At 43.7% G+C, this 24,531-nt stretch overlaps 1 protein-coding gene across 4 annotated transcripts in view; it reads right to left on the bottom strand.

Annotated features, from left to right (window-relative positions):
- Positions 1 to 24,531, bottom strand: part of CHST10 (carbohydrate sulfotransferase 10) — a 115,263-nt gene that overhangs the window by 31,563 nt on the left and 59,169 nt on the right. For all 4 annotated transcript variants that reach the window (XM_030201423.1, XM_030201420.1, XM_030201421.1 and 1 more), the window contains 2 exons: positions 16,100 to 16,235; positions 4,585 to 4,664 (listed from right to left, as the gene is read on the bottom strand). In XM_030201423.1, coding sequence (XP_030057283.1) covers positions 4,585 to 4,664; positions 16,100 to 16,235 — 216 coding nt within the window. The remainder of the gene's footprint in view (positions 1 to 4,584; positions 4,665 to 16,099; positions 16,236 to 24,531) is intronic.

Raw genomic sequence — 24,531 nt, forward strand, 5'->3', positions numbered from 1 at the left:
CATCCAGCATCTTCCCTCTCTCTCTCCCCATCCTTCCATCTGTTTTCCCCCTCTCTCTCCCCATCCTTCCATCTGTTTTCCCTCTCTCTTTCCCCAATCCTTCCATCTGTTTTTCCCTCTCTCTCCCCATCCTTCCATCTGTTTTCCCCTCTCTCCCCAATCCTTCCCTCTGTTGTTTTCCCTCTCTCTCTCCCCAATCCTTCCCTGTTTTCCCTCTCTCTCTATCCCCATCCTTCCATCTGTTTTCCCCTCTCTCCCCAATCCTTCCATCTGTGTTTCCCTCTCTCTCCCCATCCTTCCATCTGTTTTTCCCTCTCTCTCCCCAATCCTTCCCTGTTGTTTTCCCTCTTTCTCTCTCTCCCCAATCCTTCCCTCTGTTGTTTTCCCTCTCTCCCCAATCCTTCCCTCTGTTTTCCCTCTCTCTCTCTCCCCAATCCTTCCCTCTGTTGTTTTCCCTCTTTCTTTCTCTCTCTCCCCAATCCTTCCCTCTGTTGTTTTCCCTCTCTCTCCCCAATCCTACCCTCTGTTGTTTTCCCTCTTTCCCCAATCCTTCCCTCTGTTGGTTTCCCTCTCTCCCCAATCCTTCCCTCTGTTGGTTTCCCTCTTTCTCTCTCTCCCCAATCCTTCCCTCTGTTGTTTTCCCTCTCTCTCCCAAATCCTTCCCTCTGTTGTTTTCCCTCTTTCTCTCTTTCCCCAATCCTTCCCTCTGTTGGTTTCCCTCTTTCTCTCTCTCCCCAATCCTTCCCTCTGTTGTTTTCCCTCTTTCTCTCTCTCCCCAATCCTTCCCTCTATTGTTTTCCCTCTCTCTCCCCAATCCTTCCCTCTGTTGTTTTCCCTCTCTCTCCCCAATCCTTCCCTCTGTTGTTTTCCCTCTCTCTCCCCAATCCTTCCCTCTGTTGTTTTCCCTCTCTCTCTCTCTCCCCAATCCTTCCCTCTGTTGGTTTCCCTCTTTCTCTCTCTCCCCCCAATCCTTCCCTCTGTTGGTTTCCCTCTTTCTCTCTTTCCCCAATCCTTCCCTCTGTTGTTTTCCCTCTTTCTCTCTCCCCCCAATTCTTCCCTCTGCTGTTTTCCCTCTCTCTCCCCAATCCTTCCCTCTGTTGTTTTCCCTCTTTCCCCAATCCTTCCCTCTGTTGGTTTCCCTCTTTCTCTCTCTCCCCAATCCTTCCCTCTTTCTCTCTCTCCCCAATCCTTCCCTCTGTTGGATTCCCTCTCCCTGCCAAGTTTGGCGCGAATGGCGCAAAGACGCAACGCACGCGGCACCAGCCCCTATTTCCGGCCGCTGCTGCTTCTCCTGTTGTTGAGCAGCAGCGGCCGCTACACAAAGAAAAAGAAGATTAAAAAAAAATTGAAACCTGGCTGAAACGCGGCACCCCGGCACTGTAGACAGCCATTAGGCATTGGCTGTTGCCCCGCAACCGCTCCTCCTCTTGCCTCTACGTCACTGCCCCTGGAGGAAGACCCCGGAGGAGCGCAGTGACGTAGAGGCAAGAGGAGGAGCGGCTGCGGGGCAACAGCCAATGCCTAATGGCTGTCTACAGTGCCGGGGTGCCGCGTTTCAGCCAGGTTTGAATTTTTAAAAAAATCTTTTTCTTTGTGTAGCGGCCGCTGCTGCTCAACAGGAGAAGCAGCAGCGGCCGGAAATGGGGGCTGGCACTGCGTGCGGGACATGGGCTCACGGGGCGGGGGGAGCAAAAAAAAAAAAGGTGCCGGTACGCCGTACCGTTGCGTACCGGCACAAAAAAAGCACTGAGAATACTCAACCCAACTTATTACCAATTCCCACAGATCTATTCATTAGTTGAATGCTTTTTGAAAAATGTTTCAAGTCCTTTTTTTTTTAATTTATCAAGGGCCATTCCTGTCAGTCCTCTTTTTGCCATTTTGATTTCACTTTGCCATTTTAGCTTTACTTTTTTAAGATGATGTAATTTCATTTCTTTACTCTATTTCAGTGGTTCTCGACTTTTCTTCTGTTCTAACAGACGTAACAGATAACGTTCATGCACTTGACACAATGAACACTACAATCCGCAGCTGAACAAAGAAAAAAACCCATATATCTTTTCACTGCTGCTGACAATGAAGTAAGAGGAATACAGATGCAATGGTGGAGACTGCTGGGGTGGAGGAAAGCGGTGTGCCACAGTCCTGCCACATCTCCAGTTGGGGTTGATGACAGGAGTAGGGAATAGTTAAGGCGATGGTTCTCAACTCTCCCCAACCCACCACACACATTTTAAATATAGCATAAAGGTGCCGTCTGACAAATGTTTGGCAACACACTAGTTGAGAACCACTGCTCTGTTTTAATTTGTAAACTGCTGAGACAATATTTGATGATCAGTATATCAAAAACAAAGTAACTTATTTTGGGATTCTTTTAACTAAGCTGTGGTAAGTGATTGTGTGCTTACTGCAGCTTAAAACAGTTTACCGCGGGATGCATTCAGTGGTCCTGCGGTAATTTTTCAATCTATGTGCACAAACCACTCACTAAAAATTTTTAACATTTTAGCGCAGAAGGGGAGTGTCTGGGGGGTGGAGTATGGGTGTCGCTGCAGTAATCAATTAGTACATCTACATTTCTGTGTGCAGATTAGCACAAGATTATTGCATGGGCCCCTACTGCCTACAAAATAGGTGTCGGAAAGTGCTCAAGCGTAATATTTTGTTTTAATGGCCACGTGCTAATGGCAAAGTTAGCACATGAACTAAATCTAAACACAAGGGGAGATCCCTTCAAATTAGTCAATCTACACAAATCTACCAAACAAGAGATACACTGTGCCTCCTTTTGAAGGCGATGAAGGTGACCGATCTGATGAGAGTTCCTCTGGTTCAGAAGATGCTCCTTAGGGGATGCTCGAGGAAGGAGAGGCAGAGGGCGAGGTGGGCGGTCCAGGAGAGGCAAAAGAAGGACGCAACAAGTGGACCAACAAGGCCCATCAACCAGGCAAGGGCAACCACAGACCCAGATCTAGTGATCCTTGGCTCTACGGTGATTAACCTGTCGGGAGTGACACCGTCATCGCTGGAACTGAAGCTGCTGTCTAGGGGTTTATCTTCTGTGCCCTCCCAAAAACATGATTTATTTCAGAGTAAGGTTGATTTAGAGAGATTCTTACGTAAGCTTCAAATAAAGATATTTTTTGCAGACCAAGAAGACCATGCAGAAGATAGATCAAGGGTGAATTTGAAGTCTACGTGGTGTCCCCCCAGCCCAATGGTCCTGACACTAGCAATATTTAGACAAGTAGTCCTGAGGGACCTGGAGAACATGGAATGCACGGTGGGCCACCACTGGCACAATCTGTTGGCCTGTGAGTACGAAACTCTTTGTGGGTTAAAAGATAACACCCAGTTGGTTATTCGCAGAGCCGATAAGGGAGGTGCTGTGGTGGTGCAGGACCGTGTGGCCTACAAGCAGGAAGTGTACCGCCAATTGAACAATCCTCTGGATTATGTGGAATTAGACATTGATCCTACAGAGACTTTAAAGGCACGTATTTTTCAACTTACTGGAGCAGCTTACGCTTGCAGTTTGATCACACAAAAGGAATTCCAATTTCTGAATAATGATTCCCATAAAGTGCTTTCACATGGAGGTGAGGCGCTGCCGAATTGATTTGAATGCAGGGGGCCTGGTGGCAGACGGCGAGGGGCTGTCGACGGAGCCGTGGGAGGGCGGGTGAGACTGGGGACTGCGGCGCCAGCGGCCTGAGTAGCGATTGGGGGGGCAGCGGTGGCGGGGCCCTGGGGGCGGCCTTGCTGCAGGCCCGGCTCAGTCTCTCGGCGGCCCTGCAGATTGTATGCCCTTCGCGGGGACATGGAAATACCTACTATATCTGTATGTAACTTGCTTTGAGCTACAACTGAAAAAAAGGCATGAGAAATCCAAAATCCAAACCCAATCTATCTCATTAAAACACACTAATGTGAATTAATTACAACTACAGGTTAGTAAATAAAACTAACCGCCCCCCTCCCCACCCACCCACACACACACAAACACACTAAGGGCTAGTAGTTCACTTTTACTTACTAAGGAGTTTAGAGGTTGATTTTATTCAACAAGTTTATACTTAAGATACACAGTAGCCCTGGCTAAGATATATCTGTTTGGAAACCTAGTAGGATTAGATATATTTAACCACCTCTAATGGAAAACTATGTACATTACAAGCAAAGTATATTCTGCCCTAAGTGCATGGATAATTTTCCCTATTGAAATGTCTTAAAATTCTTAATGCAAAATATGGAAAAATGTCTATACCAATGTTTCCCAAGTCGGACCTAGAGTACCCCCTTGCTAGTCAGGTTTTCAGGATATCCATAATGAACACTGTCTCCATTGTATGCAAATCTCTTTCATATGTATTCATTTTGGATATCGTGAAAACCTGACTGGCAAGGGGGTAATCCAGGACAGACTTGGGAAACACTGGTCTATACAACACTTGAAACTGAATATACATGAAAGACTGAGAAGTTGTATGGATTTGGTCATCCCAGTTTTACACAGTCTACTGAAAATGAACATGATGCCTTCTCTGATGCTTATATATTATGCACTGGGCAGCTTACCTGTAATCTTTTCTCCTCAGGCAATTTTTTGAGTTTGAACAGAGTAGTCAACTTTGATGGTTCTTGTTTGATGCCATAACCTAAAGAAAGGAAATCAGAAAACTGATCATCAGTTACCATCCCCAAATGCATGCATTTGTTAAAAATGCAAGTGCTTATCATACTTAATTTTTTTTTTGTGCTCATGGAAAGCAACAGAAGCTATGGCTCTCCATTTATCCTAAGTGGCATTCCAAGCTTGCTAAGACTGCCCCACCTGTGTGTCTCGACCAAGTTCTCTATCGGGGAGTTTGTAAATTAGTCCAGGGTGATCTGTAAGGATGGTGATGTTTCAGTATTGGGGCTACCTCATTAATTTCACATAGGTCGGTTTCTTTAAGAAAGTAATCTTACCAAATTGTAACCAGTTATGGACCAGTAGCATCTATCCCATTTTTTGTTAAACCTATAGAAGTGTTAGTTGCAAAACAATCAGTCGAGTTCTTGGATACGTTGATATATTACATAATTTACAGACAGGTTTGTGTTCAAATTTTAGTACTGAGAAGGTGGTAGGATCCTTATTAGATACACGTAGAACATTTCTCAGTGAGGGTAAACAATACTACGATTTGATTTATCGTGCGCTTTCGATCTGGTAGATCATTATATTGTTTGGCAAATATTAGAAGACTTGGGAATCTCAGGCAATGTTCTTAATTGGTTCCGTTGTTTTCTTTCTGGTAGAACATAGAATTAAAATGAATGGTATTCTCTCTGATGGATGGAAAAATTCTTGCAGAGTGCCTCAAGGCTCTCCGCTGTCACATATATTTAATGTTTACGTATATTTTCTCGGTTGGAAAACTGAAAATGAGGACTATAAAATTTTATTTATGCAGACGATATCACAGTTATAATACCGACATATGGGTCTTTTGAAATGTTGTTGGATACGATACACAAATGTAAAAGCCTAATGGAAGCCTGGATGTTGAAAAACATCAACTGAAGATAAACAATGACAAAACGAAGGGCTCCTTTTACAAAGCAGTGCTACCAATTAGCGTGTGCTGGAATAAAAAGAAGCCCATGGGAACTGAATGGGCTTCTTCACATTCAGCTCATGCTAATCCGTAGCGCTGCTTAGAAAAAGGAGTCTTAAGTTTTTAATGGTAAGAGTAAAGCCTGACTCTACATATAGGAATTGCTTTCCACAAAATATTCAGAGATTAAATTCTCCTAAATAATTCAGATTCTGGGTATTTTATTTCATCATTCTATGTCGCTTGAACCTCAAATAAATCTGTTGACAAAGAAAACATTTCTGATCATGCGGAAACTATGTTTGATTCATAAATTGTTTTGAGCCAAAACACTTTAGGTTATTAGTTCAATCCTTCATACTATCACAGATTGTATATCGCAATGTCCTATTCAGATTATAATTTCTTCATAAAAGTATTTTGGGCAAACTATTCAAAACACAGCTGTTTGATTTTTTCCATTGTGCAAAATTGATCGAATAACTCCACTAGAGGCTCGGATTGTGTTTAAATTTTATTGTATATTATTCAAAGTTATTTATGGCACTGCAGCACTGTATATGTGTGATTTTAATTTTCTTATGGTCAGAGATATTCCTTATGTAATAATTCGATATTTTCCATTCCAACTTCAAAGGGGAAGACATTTCTTAAAAACATTCACTTGCTTTTCAGGCAGCTAAAACGTGAAAAGCAAAATCAATTAAGCTTTGATCAATTTCCAATTATATGATTTTTAGGAAATCTGTAAGAAAATAAACTTTTTATTTCACAAATACGGTTTACACAATTGAAAGCTTATTCAAGCCACTAAATTTTTATTGTAATTTTTAGATTCTAAACATATAGTGATTCCTCGATAACTATCTAGTTCTTTTATTTGTGATCTGCTTAGAACTGTTTCTGGTAAACCGAAGATACATGCCTGTAGCAGGTATTCTCTAAGGACAGCAGGCCTCGGAGAATACCTGCTACAGGCATTCTCACATGTGAGCAATGTCACCCATGTCGCCATGTGCACAGCTTAAACAAGCTACTAGAGCTTTAAGAGAACGTGCAGCGTCCCCACCGAGCATGCGTGAGTGCCTGCTGCTAGAGCGTGGGACCATCAGTACAATACTATAGCGTACCACAAAAAGGAGACAACCCCAAGGGGAGGTGGAAGGGTATGTGAGAATGAACGGTATTCTCCTTGGAGAATACCTGCTACAGCTAAGTATCTTCATTTACTCTGAGGACAAGCAGGCCATATTCTCAAATGTGGGAAACCCTAGCTACCAGGCTGTCAGGCCCGCTGAGAAGGAATGTGAGCCCTTGTACTCGATGGAGGAGAGTTCCTCCCCAAGCTGTCAGCCAACCCCGAGTTCCCCCGTTGTCACCCTCCGTTCCCCAGGGGTTGAGCCCCCAGGTGCAGGAAGCCAACAGCAGGAAGAACTGAGTCCAGAACAAAGTCCATGGGGTCTGGCCTAGCCACGGGAGAAACGAGGACCAGAAGCAGACAGCAGAGGAGACAGGAACAGGCAGAGGTCAATACCAGGCAGCAAACAGTAGCAAGTTCAGGATCAGGCAGAGGTCAAAACCAGGCAGCAAATAGTAGCAAAATCAGAAGCACTGCAACTACCCAGGAAACTGAATAGAAGCCGAAGCGTGGAAGGACTGGAGGCAGGGCTTTAAATAGGACAGGAATTAAGCCCAAACATGCACAGCTGTCTTCAAGATGGCTGCCCCCACCGGAGACACCCTCAAGCCCAAATATGGGCTTCCTTCCTGAGGCTGCCCAGCTCCAAGATGGCCACCCCAACCTAAGGCGCCCACTTCTGAGATGGCCGCCCTATCCTGGAGATGCCCAAATCCAAGATGGCCGCCATATCCTCAGATGCCCATACCTTGCGTAACCAGGGAACACGACACTAGGCTCACCAAAAACCATCACCATAGGTCAATTGGGCCTCAAAACAGCGAGGACAAAATAGTAATTAACCTTAAGCTATACAACTGGGTGAGAGTGCAGCCTGGAACAGGATAAATTGGGCCTAGTTTGGTGGAGTTGGATTCTAGACACCAAACAAATTCTGCAGACCTGTCTAAACCAACTATCGTGTCGGGTATTCTGCTCAAGGCAGTAATGAGATGTGAATGTGTGGAATGAAGATCATGTTGCAGCCTTGCAAAATTTCTTCAATGAAGGCTGACCTCAAGTGGGCTACAGAAGCAGCCATGGCTCTGAATTTGTGATCCTTGACATGACACTCAACAGTCAGCCCAGCCTGGGCATAAGTGAATGAAATGCAATCTGCCAGTCAACTGGAAATTGTGTGTTTTCCCGAAAGCAACCCACATCCTGTTGGGATCAAAAAACAAAAAGCTGAGTGGACTGTCCGTAAGGCCTAGTCTGCTCCAAGTAGGCAGCCAATGCTCACTTGCAGTCCAATTTCTTAAGTGCGCTTTCGTCAGAATAGACATATGGTTTGGGAAAGAATGTTGAAAATGATCGACTGGTTCTGATGGAACTACGACACAACCTTAGGCAGGAGCTTATGGTGCACACAGAGAGCTACTCTATTATGATAAAATTCCATGCAAGGTGGATGCACCACTTGGGCCTGAAGCTCACTGACCCTGAGAACTGAAATAACAGCCACCAATAATAGGACCTTCCAGGTCAAGTACTTCAGATGACAGGAATCCAGTGGCTCCAAAAAAAACTTTCATCAGCTGGGTGAGGACAACGTTGAGGTTCCATGACACAGATGGAGGTTTGACAGGGGGCTTTGCCAAAAGCAAACCTCTCATGAAAAAGTACGCTCACGCACCAAACTCTGGGCCCTGCTTACTAAGCCGTACTATAGGTGCATTAACTTTTTTAATGTGAGTTGTGTACACGCCTAAAATATCCCTACAGGTGCCTAAACAGCGCGCACGCACTAATTGTAGGCGTGTTAAAAATGCTAACACGCCTTAGTAAACAGGGCCCTCTGCGAGGAGCGTGAGACAATCATATTCTCTCCTGACTGCGGATGAGAAGAGACTGATGGTCCCGCGCTCCTGCGGTGGGTGGGAAGGCACTTGCGCATGCTCTTAAAGCTCTAGTAGCTTGCTTAAGCTCTGCATTGGGCAACGTGCAGGACATCACCCACATGTCAGAATGTGGCCAGCTTGTCCTCGGAGAACAGCAGAATGCAGGAAATGTTAACGACTGTCATTCCCAGCTACATTTGAACCAACAAACTAGTTCAAAACATATGGCATATTTCACTTTTTTTTTTTTAGAACAGAGAATAAGCCAAAAGTCAACTGCACACATATAAATTGTAAACCTAGACTCAAGGTATGCACACACAAACTTTAACTTGACTATACCTCTACATTTCCAAGTAAGAAAGTCAAAGCAAATATCAGTGGATGAAATGGAGACCTGAGTCCTGAAGTCAGCTTTACCATGATTTAAAGCACAACTGGCTAGGTTTTAAAATTAACTCACCTCCAAACCAGTTTCTAAAACACACATGGTTTTATGCAAAGAAAAAATTATTTTCCTGAAGCTGATGTTATTCAATTTGCTGTGCATTATAGGTTCTTCTTGAAAACATCACCAGCTGATTTAAAAGTACAGCGCTACAAGTCAGGTATGGTAAAGGCCATCACTACACCCTCTGCACAATTCTGCAAGCAATTTGATTTTGCCATCTGACAAAATGCTTAATTCATTTCTTTCTGTTCTAATTTGGAAATGCCAAGTTACAACTTTGAGGCTTGGATCATCTGCATGGAAGAACCCTATTAATGATTAAAAAAAAATCAGGAACCTGGTAGCAGATGATAAGTGAACATGGGACCAACCACTACAGAAAAACTGGTCTGTTCCTGAATGGACAATTAAAAGTCATTCAGTTCTCTTATAGGGCAATTTAAACCAGCAATTCTTAGAAAGAAAGAAGCCAGTTTGACCTCAGAATCTAGGAATTTACTTTAATCCACACCGATTTCCAACAAGATGAAACTAGTGGCTTCATTCCCCCGTGCCAATGATGACAGCAAGTGCTCCTTAAATCAATGGCTGTGTGCCTAAATGAATAGGGTCTGTTGAGGCTTTTCCTCCAATTTTTTGATAATTTCCTGTTAAATAAGTGTTGGATAAGTGTGCAGCTAAGGGACTGTATTACAGTACTATCTACGAGAAGAGGATTTTGTTTTTTGTTTATATGAATTGTTATCCTCAAGCTCTGGTTGTGAGTTTTGGTAGCTCATTCCCCGAAGCCCAAAAATGAGTTTGGCACCATTCCAAGAACTGTACAAACCACTGAGCATTCGGTTTTTGCACTCTAGCATGCTATTTTAGTTAGAAACAGATCCATAGAGAGGATTTACACACTGAAGTCTGTCTGCAAAGCAGATTCGGGCATATCAGAGGTAACCACAGCAGTGTATAAAACTTTCTAGCAAGAATTTATTCACAAGAGAAGCCCAATTGTTAACTACAGGATAGGTGAAAAAAAAAAGCAGGATGAAAAAACCCATTAGTGCAAGGTTGGATAAATCCTGGATACCAGGTTGCCATGGAATTTAGAAATCACCTCATTGCATCTGGGATCTCCCACTGCTCCCTGGCTTGACACACTCAGCTACCCTGCCCCACATTTACTCACACCTAACTAGCAGAAGAGCAGATTAACATACCTTTCTTCTGCTACTTCTAGCACTGCTTTATGGTTTCAAGGGGCAATACATGCTGTTTGAACAGCAACTCTAAAAACAGCAAACCACGCTTTTCTCCTGAGGGAGAATAGGTATTGGCATTGGACATTTTAGAGGTGGTCCCTGGATCTGATTTGTCCAGGTCTGGGTTAGTATAAGAAAACTAGGAGTCTATTTTTACATACCACTACACAAATGGCTGAAAAGGCACATACATTAAGGCGTGATCACTTACATCAGTCCTGTGGCTGGTGCAAATCCTCACACCTAGATGTTAGCACATACACAAGTAAATGATAGCATTATATGATTTATGCACGTATCTGTGTGCTCCACCTAAATTCCTACATGCTCACGCCCATTGGCAAAGTACACACTAGTCTGTATTCTATAAGGAGTAATTTATGTGCATAAGTGACTACTTAGGGGCATAAATGACTAGAATACTGCCATTTACACACCTTCCTATCGCCCAAAACTAGATGGCCCCTTATAGAATTACACCCCAAGAGTGGCTCGGGGGGAGGGGGAAAGAGAGGAGCAGCCTTGCCATTTCATAAAGAAATACAAATTCCAGATTACAGGTTGTACAAATCATTTTAGCACCATTCTGATTCCTTTGCATACCTCTAAATGAGAGAGGCTTGAAATGAAAGAGATTGATAGTACAATTTTCTGTTCTTATGCTATCCTGAGCACTTTTATCAGTGTAATACCAGCAGGACTACTTACAGCTAGGCTGCAGCATGGCCTCTGTCAGTAAAACAGATGATAAAGCAGTAAATCAGATCAAGGGGGCTAGAATAGCACAAACAAACCCAGCTCTTTAAATGCTTCGGTCAATCGGAATAGGTGAACAATTACACCACTGCTGCAAAGCTCTCGACTTTTATCAGTAAAGCTTTTGGTTATGAAGCAATGCTGTCACTTCCTCTCTATTTACTCAGGTCAGAGGGTGCCTGTTTTCTCACACATGCACATAGGATCTGCATTCAGTGCCAATTTGACAGGCTACATTTGAAACCATATAAATGCACCGTTACAGAGAAGCACAGAAAGTAAACTAAATATATCATGAGCTTAGGAAAATGCAAGCAGCTTAAGAAATACACCATTATTCACACACCCGTCAGTTCTCATTTCCCCTTCTGTTTTCCTCTCTTCCCGCCCCCACAGTACTACTACTGTTTAACAATATGTTGACATTTCTTACCCGATAATTTCCTTTCCTTGAGTCTTGCTAGACTAGTCCAGAAAGGGGAAGTGCTCCCCAATTAGCAGATGGAGGTAGAGATCACTAACTTTCAGCAACATCACCAATGTAAGATTTGGTACAGTCCTGAAACATGTCAGTATGCTTTTGTCCAAGCTAATAGTAAAACTGTTCCCATTCTGGAGTCACAATATAAAGAGAAATAACAAACCAAACAGGCAAACAAATCCCCTCACTGGTTCAGGGTGTAGCCTCAAATTCTGCTGAAATCCTGAGACTAGACAGTATTTCACAAGCCTAAGAATGTGAAGGAATACAACTGCCTGTCACCACTCTTCCGGGGTAGGACATGGACTGGTCTAGCGAGGCTCAAAGGAAGGGAATTAACAAGTTATAAAAAAACTGAACTATCCTTATCTTCCTGCTTGACCAGTCCAGGTAAGAGGATAGGATAGGAGGAAGACAACTGAAATCCACCCTCTCAAGGGGGCTGTCCTATTTCACCTGAACATCCAATCTGCAGTGCTCAAAAGAAGACAGCAGGGAAGACCAGGTTGCTGCCCTACAGGTATCTTCCGGAGATATCATTCTAGCCTCTGTCAAGACACTGCCTGAGCTCTTGTGGAGTATTCCTTTAGTTTATTTGTGCTCAATATACCACCTTAACTGATGCACAGACCAAAGTGGTTTACTATTAATAAAAACATAAAATAAAAGAACTATAATATCAGATAGAAAAGATAAACACTCATACAAAGCAGAAAGCAGGCCAAATAGAACATTAGAGTCAAATAAGACAGCAGGCACAGGTGCTTAATCAGTCAACTGGCCCCAAGCCCAAATCCTTGAAAGTCACATGGAAAAAAATGTATCTTGAGAGAAGATTTAAATGCTGGAAGGGACATCGCTGTCCATATATCTCAGAGGAGATGATTCCAAAGGAAAAAGGTACCACAAAGAAGTATGCTGTTTGTCTGGTAGACTGAAGACAGGCTATCACTGGTGAGGAAAAGACCAGAAGTTGAGGGGAGGACCTCAAGGACTGGAATGGAATATAAGGGATCTAGGTCAACAGGATCTAAAACTGAAAATGAAAAGCAATAGGAGCCAATGCAGGTACGATCAAACCCTAGCAACATGACCAAAAATCAAGCAGTATTTTGTAAGGTCTGAAGATGTGTCAAACACTGAAGTGGAAGTCTGGCATAGACTACATTACAATAGTCCAATTTGGAAATAAAAAATGCATGCAGAGTTCACATGGTTTCATCATTAAGATAAATATGGACAGCTCGCAATTGTTGGAATGTGAAAAACTCACTTTAACATGTGAAAAAGATCATAATCAATAATGATTCACTCAAAAAACTGGAGGTTAACAGGTTTAAGACACGTGTCAAACAAAAATGGAAGCATACAGGGATGTTCAGCAGCCTTTTTTTCCAATGCAAAAGACAGGCGTCTCTCAATCACATCCCTGATCCAGGAAGATACGGAAGACCCAGAGACTACTTCCCCTTTCCATGGAGTACTATGTAAAAATAAAGAGATGATCCCATTTACAAAATGAATTGATTACCTCCAAGTAGCAAAGTAAGACTACAACCAACCATGCATGAAGAATCTTGCAACTGCCAGTTTCCCTCCAGAAAGGGCCAGAAGACACACTGCTTGATTGAACTGGAAAGGCAAAAGTCCCTTCAGCAAGAAAAAACAAGGAGACTGAGTCCATTGAGAGGGAAAAACAATCTCTACATAAGAGGTCCTACAACTCCGAGACACATTTGAACAGGCAAATCACCACTAGGAAAACTGCCTTCTGCAATAAATCTTTAAAAGTTGAACTTAACAGTTTGAGAGGCGGACCTACCAAGAACTTGAAAACCAAATGTAGGTTCCATTGGAGCAGAGGAGTAGCCTAGTGGTTAGTGCACTGGACTTTGATCCTAGGGAACTGAGTTTGATTCCCACTGCAGCTCCTTGTGACTCTGGGCAAGTCATTTAACCCTAAATTGCCCCTGGTACAAAATAAGTACCTGAATATATGTAAACCGCTTTGAATGTAGTTGCAAAAACCTCAGAAATGCGGTATATCAAGTTCCATTTCCCATTATCACAGTCTAGGAGGATGTCATAGCGACTTCAAGCCCCTCAAAAAAACAAAACAAAACAAAACATAAAATGTCTGCATGAGCTGCCATGGAGGAAGCACTCATACAACTCTGGGATAGGCCAGTGCCATGTCTTGTACCTTATGGGAACTGAGAGGCAGACCCAACTCAATTCCCTCCCTTGCCTCCCTCGGCAGGAAAACCAGACTTGAAGGAACATCCACCCACTATGCAGGTAAGTTTCAGTTGCCACACCAGGATTCAAGAGACATGCTAGACCTGTACATATGCCAAGGAGGCAGAACCTCTGTGTGCTATTAGAAGTGTGGACACCACAGCTGTGCAGCAGTCTTCCCCACTCAATGGCCTAGCTGTAAGCCAAAAGAGATCCAGATACTCAAAAAGGATAGGACTTGATTGAGAACTCCTGTTTTAGGGCCTTCCAATCTTCAAAGGACCATGTTGTGCAGGGACAAAGGATTTAGAAGGCCACGCAAACCCTCCAGTATGGGATCTCTGTCCATTGCTTCCACTTTGCACAAGCAGGAGGCCACCTAGGAATGAGGAGGGGTAACTCCTCCCATCTTAACAGTCTAACAGGTGATTATCCCCTTCTATGGATAAGAGCTTGCATTCTTTGTGGACAAGGCCACTCAGAGGGGCACCCCCCCTCCTCAAGGGCAGAGATAAGAATAAGGCTAAGAAGCTCCTCTCACAAGGTACTCAACATCTGGGGCCATTTGATGGCTCTCAGTCCTGTGGAATGAGCCTCCAAGATCCCCCCTGTTGTTGGCCTAGCTGCCTTGGATTCTGAAGGAAGGCTAAAGCCTTCAGGTATCCTGTCATCTCCTGTAGCAACTTCTGACCCAGCAGAGGAGGGAGTGTCGACAAACCTTGACCCTGGTTACCAGCAGGTTCACGTTCCAAGGCTGGCCCCCTTCCTCCCCCAAAGAGGGAGCATTGTACAGGAGACACATGACTAGCTGTCAAAATGATCATGGCTCCTGCTAGCAGGAAAACCACAAGAACTGCAGTGCTTGCAGTCCTGACCTCCTGTCTCTAAGGCATGTTCCAGACTGTTGTCAAAATTAGCTGACTGCCCTGCCATGTCTCCACTGTATGTAAGGCTAAAAAGATCTAGCCGCATTGCTGCTAATTATGCAGCAACCACCACTTGAGCATCTCCCCCAATTGGGCATACTGGCTCCAACAAACCTGACAGGAGCTCCAAGCCAACTTTGCCAGCTGTTGGTGCTTTCACATGCAGCTTCTTCAGATTCCCCTGTCAGTAGGCTGCTCTTTGTCCTAAGCATACAATAACTACCTGGCTGATATATATTTATTTTTAAAAGGGGAGCCCCCAAATGAGCAACTAAGGGAAAAGGGGAACAGGAAGGAAGGAGGGAAAGAGAACGGGTGGCCACCGAACGCCACTCAGGACTGGACTCTCCTACTTATTTGCCCTCCCCTGGCAAAGGCCCAATGGAAACCACACTGCCTAAGCCAAGCAGCCCACCAGGAGAGCCCCATAGATCTGATCTGGACAGGGGGCTTCTGTCCAGCTCAGTCAGATGAAAAGGTCCTTAGACTGGTCCTGAAATCGCATCACAATGTACTGGACAGAACCTCGGAGACCTGCTTCCCCCCACCCCACCCCAGGCCACCTGCAATCCTGCTACACCGATCAGACTACCACCATCTGCTTGAGACAGAAATTACTGAAAGGTTCCAGGACTGCATTAATTCCTATTCTGGTGGTGAAGCCTACATCTGCTAGTTGGGAAGTATAACCCACTTCTTTGGACTGGTCTAGCGGGAGGATAAAGAACAGACTTTGCGTTTTAGTTGGTAATAAAGTAAATGCCAATAGATCCACTGCCTAGGACAGCATTTTTCAGTGTGCCATGGCACATTGATATGCCTTGGCTGGTCCCCAGGTGTGCTGCGGGAGCTGAGGCCAGCTTAATCTGTGCTGGAACGGAGTGTACCTTTTCAAAGTTTTCTTGTCTCTAGCGGTCGGTACCAGCAAGCAGCGATTCATACAGCCTGCTCGTGCCAACCCCAGAACTTTCTCTCTGATGTAACTTCCTGCTTCCACATAGGCCCTAGGACTTAATAGAAGCATTAAACTGAATCAGAACTGGTCAGATACAAACTGGAAATCCTCAAGAAGCACTGTGGGCAGAATGCAATATGGCTGCCATTATCCAGATAAAAAGACTTTAAAATAACTGGCCCCATCATTATTAAAAAAAACATAGCAATCTAATAAGATATTTATTAGCCCCAGTATCAAAACTAGGTCTCAATACAGCCTTAGTATAGCCTAGTCTGCCACATCTCACTCTGCAAGATGAACTCTAGAGCACTCTGACTGAAAGAACCATATAAATGAGCATAAAAATAATTCAGTGCTAGCCCTGGGATTTAAAACATGTTTTCTATGCCAAGTTTGATGTCAAGGAACTTACCATCTGTGTCTTTAAAAGTCAAAGTAATGAACTTGCTGGTAACAATGACTAAGAAGAGCACCCAAAAGCATGCAGCTAAAAGCAGCCACTTTTGACGCATATTGTCAATAACATGCCATATAACCTTCACAGCTTCCTGACAAGAAAAAGAACAAAAAATTAAGTGAATTTTTCATCTTTTCAAAATGTATAAGACAACTGCTATTTAAAGTCTGTGAAATCTCATTGTTTGCTTTGTCAGACACCAGGTTCCTTTCATATCTTTTGCTTACTTTATTTCTTGTCTATTAGATTGTAAGCTCTTTTGAGCAGGGACTGTCTTTCTTCTATGTTTGTGCAGCGCTGCGTACGCCTTGTAGCGCTATAGAAATGCTAAATAGTAGTAGTAGTAATATCTGAACTTAGCATTCTTCATAAAAACAAGAGGGGCCTTAGTTAAGCCATTTCATTTCTCCACATGCTCCAAAAATAAAGTTTTACAGAAAATTGAAGCATTTTGATTTATCACGTAACATATGCAACAGGAAAAACAACAGCAAAGTTAAAGCACAGTGTTTATTTTGCTGATTCTTAAGAATTTAAGTACAAAAGATGAGAGACACAAGTGCAAGCTACCAAACAGGAGTAACAAATCCCAGTCTTGCAATTCTTTATCCAAATCATCTAACATTTCAGGTACTATTTTTAAAATACATTTTGTACATCAAAAGCATGTATTTGGTAAATCGCTACAGCCTTACAATATTTCTTCATTCTAGAAACTAGTTTCCAATTCAAATGATTTGAGTGCTTCTAAATATTATCTGCTAGAGATTTTGGCTGGTGTGCAAAAAAATAAAAAAAGCAAACAAACCAAACCAAAACACACACATTCCAAACCTCATGCTTGTATGTGCTAGGGAGCATAAAAATTAGAAAAACCAAGTCAGCTGCTTCAGAATTAAAAAAACTGAACTGAATCTGCACAAACCTCTCTCATTCTGATCTTTACTTTTAATTCATATCTAGAGAGCTGTTAGTGAGTAATAAAGCAATATTCAAAGACATCTGTATGTCTAAAATGGCATTCCATCCGTGAAAAACGTTTTTTGAAAATTGCTCATGCTTTAATTTAAAGGCTGCTCATTTAACAGAATCATGTGCCAAGATTGAATGGATGACACAAATATAATAAATATATGGCATTGGTCAATTCAGATTGTGTGACACAGAAGTAACTGAATGAACAAGATGCGATTGTGCAATTTGGAAATGAAAAGACTCCAATGTCACATTTTCACTTTATAGCTAATTTGCAGTGTTTCAGCACTGAATAGTAAGGAAAAATCTGAAATCATCTGGATTACATATTAATAAATTTGAAGATGGATCCCTGATGCAGATGCTGTTTGAAACATGGTACGTCAGATACAGTAAGCCTTCAATGAGGCTAAATTAAGTCTTTGCTTTGGAAATAAATTGATAGTATATGTAAGAAAAGTTTGTACGTTTTTTAAATATTGAATTTGATAAAAAAAATCTTGTTATGGATGTGATGATTCACATGCTGATCATACTTTGATAAACTGTTCTATTTCAAAGTGGTTGTCACTTTGAAATAATTTATCAAAACTAGTTTGATTAAATTTTGGTGAGTGAAAACTGTGATATATTACAGAATGGCACAAATTTACAATTTTATCAGAGCACATGTGACTCTGTACAACTGCATTTGTGTACTACTGGGGCTGGTTTAGGGAGAGCTTATTTCATTAAGACAAATACACCCCCCCTCCATCCTACAGGGTGAGGTAATAAAAAGTAACTCCCTAGAGATTTTTGCCGTTTTCTCAGCAACTGCTTGGGATTTCACAGTGAAACTTTACAACTCTATTGGTTGTTACCACCTATGTTTATGTGCCAAATGGAATGAGATTATCTTTAAATATGGTGAAATTACAGACTTTTAGCATGACCACCCAGCGATTTTCATGTGTTCAAAAGTGTTTGCATTGTAAAACTACCATTATTTGAAAAAAGAGGAAGCGCTGCAGATTATTTGTTTCAGCCTGCCACGGGGTTCAATCAACAAGACTGTTAAGAAATTTCCAAAGTGACGGAAGGCTGTGTTAAAAACTGGGGGTGGACACTGAGCATTCACAGTAACTGCGAAATTCTCGCACATTGTTAATTGTATCGTCTGAATGATGTTATTTTACTGTGTTTTAGTTCTAATATTTTTAACGTGCAAAAATCACTAGGTAGTAATGTTAAAACATCAGTAACGTCAACACAGCTTAATATAATTAAATGTTGTTTAATATAAATACGTAAGAATGATGTACAAACATGTAAAATTTCTGTTTGAAATTCTAAGCGGTTGCTGAGAACACAGCAAAATAATCTAGGGGATTACTTTTTTTTTTTTTTTAAAGATGAGTGAGGGGACTGTGGAAGGAGGCCCCCTCCTCCTGTATTTGCCTGGGAAATACAGCAGGGACCAAACATTCCACCAGTAACCCTATTGTGCTGTCATGATTCAAACAGCAGGTAGGACCCCACTGTTGCACACAAGTGTACCTGCTTGGTAGCATGGCACTAACTGCTGGTTTCCACTAGCTCTGCAGCTTTAAACATACTGTCCACAGGCTGTTGCTCATAAAAAAATAAAATAAAATGTTATCTAGCACTGATGAGTAAAGAAGCAGTCATTGCCCAAAACAGCCATTTTATCGCACAACCTGTAATGGAGTACAGTTTTATTAAAGAACTTATTGGGTAATCATTCTTGACCTCCTGCTGACCAGCTGAGGCTAACCCTGACAACACACAAAAAGGACTTAAAAGAATACATAACAGTTATGAAACATTTTGCAGTTTCCTTTATTCTTTTATTCCCCCATACATAAAGGAGAAATTAGGGACAACTGCCCCCCCACAGAACACCGCAGGGAAGAAGGAAACAACCAACAAACCGTATAACAATGCATGTTCCTTGATTTGTTTTATTTTTATATACTATCCTGCTTATAATCGAATGAGAAAAACGCCCAAGTTCCGACCTAAATCGGGAGATGGACGTTTATCTCACAAAAACGAATAAAGCAGTATAATCGAAAGCCGATTTTTGGACGTTTTCAACTGCAATCCGTCGCGGATGCGGACAAAGTTGATGGGGGCGTGTCAGATGTGTGGCGAAGGTGGAACTGGGGCGTGGTTATCTGCCGAACAGAGATGGGCGCATTTCACCGATAATGGGAAAAAAGTATGGGTTTTTAGCTAGAATTTAGGACACTTTTCCTGGACCCTGTTTTTTCACGAATAAGGCCCCAAAAAGTGCCCTAAATGACCAGATGACCACTGGAGGGAATCGGGAATGACCTCCCCTGACTCCCCCAGTGGTCACTAACCCCCTCCCACCACAAAAAATGAAGTTTCTCAACTTTTTATTTTCACCCTCAAATGTCATACCCAGCTCCCTGACAGCAGTATGCAGGTCACTGGAGGAGTTGTTAGGGGGTGCAGTGGACTTCAGGCAGGTGGACCCAGGCCCATCCCCCCTACCTGTTACAATTGTGCTGCTTAATGCTTATTAGTCGTCCAACCCCCCCAAACCCACTGTACCCACATGTAGGTGCCCCCCTTCACCCCTTAGGGCTATAGTAATGGTGTAGACTTGTGGGCAGTGGGTTTTGAGGGGGATTTGGGGGGCTCAACACACAAGGGAAGGGTGCTATGCACCTGGGAGCTCTTTTACCTTTTTTTTTGTTTTTGTAAAAGTGCCCCCTAGGGTGCCCGGTTGGTGTCCTGGCATGTGAGGGGGACCAGTGCACTACGAATCCTGGCCCCTCCCACGAACAAATGCCTTGGATTTATTCGTTTTTGAGCTGGGCGCTTTCATTTTCCATTATCGCTGAAAAACAAAAACGCCCAGCTCACACATTGTTGAATAAAACATGGGCGTCTATTTTTTCCCAAAATACGGTTCGGTCCGCCCCTTCACGGACCCGTTCTTGGAGATAAACGCCCATGGAGATAGGCGTTTTCGTTCAATTATGCCCCTCCATGTGTCATGCACTAAATACTGTACTTGATCCTTACCAAGCTCTGGCCACCCCCAACACACCAAACAACAGAGCCTAAAGACAAAAAAAAATGCAGCACAAGAGGGACTGGAAATGGTCTGGAGTGACTAAAGGAAAGAAAATTAGCAGGTAAGCCCTAATTTCTCCTACCTTGTCATCTGCTCCAGACCATTCCCAATGAGTGGGAAGTACCAAACCAGTACTCAATAAGGGTGGAATGCCGACAACCCCCTGGAGAGAACAGAGGACAAAAAAGCCGCCTCCCAGTGGGCCTGTAAATCCAACCGATAGTGCGTGACAAAGGAATGCAGTGATGATCACATTGCAGTCCTGCAAATATCCACCACCGGAAGCAATGCGTGCTCAGCCCAGGAAGTCAACTGAGCTCTGGAAGAATGGACATGCCAGCGAGCAAGTATACCAACACAATGGCCTTTTAATCCACCAGGCAATAGTAGCCTTAGACACAGCGACCTTGGTGTGGACTCGTGAAAGCCACAAAAAGACGATCAGTCTTGCAAAAATCTGCCGTCCTGGGTAAATAACAAATACAGCCAAGACACTCTGGAATCCTGCCAGAGAAAAACTGGTAGTTAAATGGCCTGAGTCAGATGAAAATGGGTAGATCACCTTAAGCAAGAAAAAAGATGGAACCAGACACAAGATGACATGCACCTCAAAAAAGAGGAGAAAAGACAGCCTGCAACTCAGAAACTCAATGTGCCAAAGTAATGGCCACCTTGAGGGAAAGAACATCTGTACTATAATGAAAAGCACCTTCAACGTTCTGAAGCTGACTCCGTGGCTTCACTGAAGTGAAGGGTTCGTAAGGTTCGTCAGATTCGTGAATCTGTCACCATCTCTCTCGGCCCCGCCCTCGCGCCTCTGATAGGTCTACCGCACTCGATGTCATCATGTTTTGACGTCCGCGACTTCATCACGTTTTGATGTCGAGGGGGCGGACCTATCAGAGGCACGAGGGCGGGGCCAAGAGAATTGGTGACAGACTGACGAATCTGACGAACCTTACCAACCCTTCAATGAAGCCACGGAGTCAGCTTCACAACGTTGCAGGTGCGTTTTGTTACACTACACAGCTCCCTAATTTTTCTCTTAAACATCGCAGGGTGGCTGGAGGGGGGGGGGGAAGAGGGGGGCAACTACCCTGGAACTGGCAGGGAAGGGGGCGGACCCTGGAACTGGGAGGGAGGGAGCCCCTGGCACACACTCATTCTCACACACAATCACAGCTCCCTAATTTTTCACTTAAACATCACAGGGTGGCTGGGGGGGGGAAGAGGGGGGGCAACGACCCTGGAACTGGGAGGGGGGGCAACGACCCTGGAACTGGGTGGGAGGGAGGGAGGGGGGGCAACGACCCTGGAACTTGGAGGTGGGCCAGGCGGACTATGAAACTGGGAGGGAGGGAGGGGGGGCAACGACCTTGGAACTTGGAGGGGGGGGGGGCGGGCGGACCCTGAAACTGGGAGGGAGAGAGGGAGGGGGCCCCTGGCACACACTTTCATTCTCACACACACACACACACTCTCGCACACAGTCTCACTCTCTCTGACACACACAATCACACATTCACTCTCTGTGTCACACACACTCACACATTCACTCTCTCTCTATCACACACACTCTGTAAAACACGCACACTCCGAGGAAAACCTTGCTAGCGCCTGTTTCATTTGTGTCAGAAACGGGCATTTTTTCCTAGTAAGAACATAAGAGTAGTCATACTGGGTCAGACCAATGGTCCAACTAGCCCAGTATCCTGTTTCTAACAGTGGCTAACCCAGGTCACAAGTACCTGGTAGAAATCCAAATCGTGGTAACACTCAATGCTACCAATCCCAGGGCAAACAGTTGCTTCATCATGTCCGTCTCAATAGCAGACTATGGAAATTTCCTCCAGAAACTTGCCAAACCTTTTTTAAACCCAGATACGCTAACCGCTGTTACTACATCCTCTGGCAAAGAGCTCCAAAGCTTAACTATTCGTTGAGTGAAAAAAATATTTCCTCCTATTTGTTTTGAACAAATAGAGAGGGTAATACAGCATACATAAAAAAGTATACAAACAAAAAAAGCAACACTGGGCCTTCAAGACAGACAACAGGAGTCCTTTATTGACAGGTGACCCGACACGGGCCGTGTTTCGGAGTTAAACAACGCCTGCCTCAGGGGTTTAACGACGAGACATATAAAAACATATAGATAAAAATCATCAATAATTTAAACATATAAACATAGTAACATAGTAAATGACGGCAGATAAAGACCTGTAAGGTCCATCCAGTCTGCCCAACAAGATAAACTTATTTTACATGGTATGTGTTACTTTATATGTATACCTGAGTTTGATTTGTCCTTGCCTTCCTCATGGCACAGACTGTAGAAGTCTGCCCAGTACTAACCAACAATAATAGTAATATTGATATTATAAAACATAATGATAATGATAATAATAATATTAATTATTAGAAACATAATGATAGTGATAAAGCATAAAATGGAATGGAAGAATTGCATCACTGAGAATCATACATATAAAAGTCATAACTGTTACTTAAAAAATGATAATTGTTTGTATATATACAAAATCCATAAGACAAGGTAGGACAAAAATGTTCCCAAAGAAAGTTAAATAGAAAAGCTACATATAAACATACAGATCCATGCATAAACATCCAAATCAAAATGTGTACATGTTAGTTAAAATACTTAGAAAATTTAATAAAAAGCAAAATACATATATATATATATCCATATTTGTTTCTGATAGTGTAGGCTAAAGTATCCACGTTCATATGTGTGCCATATTTTCAAGCTTACTCAGAGATTGTCAATATGGAAAATAATATAAATAATATGAATAAGAGAAAGCTTGAATAAGAAAAAGCTTGAAAATATCACAGGTCTGCCATCGGATCCATCACAGCAACGAACAATGGCCTGGAAGGCCATGTCAGAGAGAGACCATTCCCCCGGATCCAGTAGATTCCGGCTGAGGAAGTCCGCAGCTACACTGGAAACTCCCACTACAGGAGACGCCAACAGGAGGACCAAATGCTGCTCCATCCAGACCATGAGTTCTGCTATCTTGAGTGTCACAGAATGACTCCTGGTCCTCCCCTGACAGCTGACATACGCCACAGCCGTGGTGTTGTCCAACAGAACCTGAACCACCTTCTTATGGAGAAGACGCTGGAAGGCCTGGAGCGCCAAACGAATCACTCACATCTCCAACTGACTGATGGACCACTGTGTTTCTGCCTCAGACCAGTGCCCTTGCGTCACCTGCCTCAGACAATGGGCTCCCTAATCAGAGAGGCTGCTATCTGTTGTAACTACCGTCCACTCCAGGGGGTCCAGGGGCTTACCCCAAGTTGGCCGAGTCCAGCCAGCAGTGGAGAGACTGGTCCGCACCGGAAGACTGAAACAGAGACAACACTGAAAGTTGACAAACAGGGGAGACCACCAGGACAGAAGGAAGAGCCGATAGACGCATATGTATTCTGGCCCACAGCACCACCTCGATTCTAGCCGCCACAGACCCGAGCAACTACAGGATATCCCAAGACGTTAGAGGACCGAGATGAAGAAGTTGCCTGATTTATGACTGAAGCTTTTCAGTGAAGTAGCAGAAAAACCCGTCCCACCTAGGTGTCAAATTGAACCCCGAAGTACTCTAGGGATTGGGTGGGCTGAAGACTGCACTTGACAGCACTGGCCACCCAGCCAAGATGCAACAAGAACTTGACCACCCGGGCTGTGGCCGGTGGTCATCATTGAGAGACTTGGCCCAAATTAGCCAGTTGTCTACATACAGGTAGACCAACAGCCCCTCCTTGAGGAGGTGGGTTGGCACGATGACCATCACCTTCAAGAAGGTTCTGGGCACTGTTGCCAAAATGAAAGGCAGGGCCCAAAACTGATAATGCTCTCCCAGGACGGCACAAGGCAGAAACCTGCAATAATCTGAATGGATAGGGATGTGCAAGTTGGTGGACAGAATCAAAGCTGTGAGGAACCCCCCCCCCCCCCCCCCACCCACCCATATACTGTGACAACGACTGAATGGAGGGTTTCCATCCGGAAGGGAGATATGCAAAGCGCCCCTTGACTCCTTTGATGCCCAGAATGGGTCGAGAAGAGCCCTCCTTTTTAAGCACCACAAAATAGAATCTCTCAGCCGGAGGAACTAGAACAATTGCCTGCAAAAGAAACAACCTATCCAGGGTCTGTCGAACAGTCTGTCTTTGGCGTCGCCCAACAGGGCAAAAGCACAAAACAATCCAGCAGAAAACAGTGGAACTCCAGAAGATAACAGATGTGATGGGCCCAGTTCCAGAAGAAGAG

The sequence above is a fragment of the Microcaecilia unicolor genome, chromosome 4, assembly GCF_901765095.1.
Source record: "Microcaecilia unicolor chromosome 4, aMicUni1.1, whole genome shotgun sequence".
Taxonomy (NCBI): Eukaryota; Metazoa; Chordata; class Amphibia; order Gymnophiona; family Siphonopidae; genus Microcaecilia; species Microcaecilia unicolor.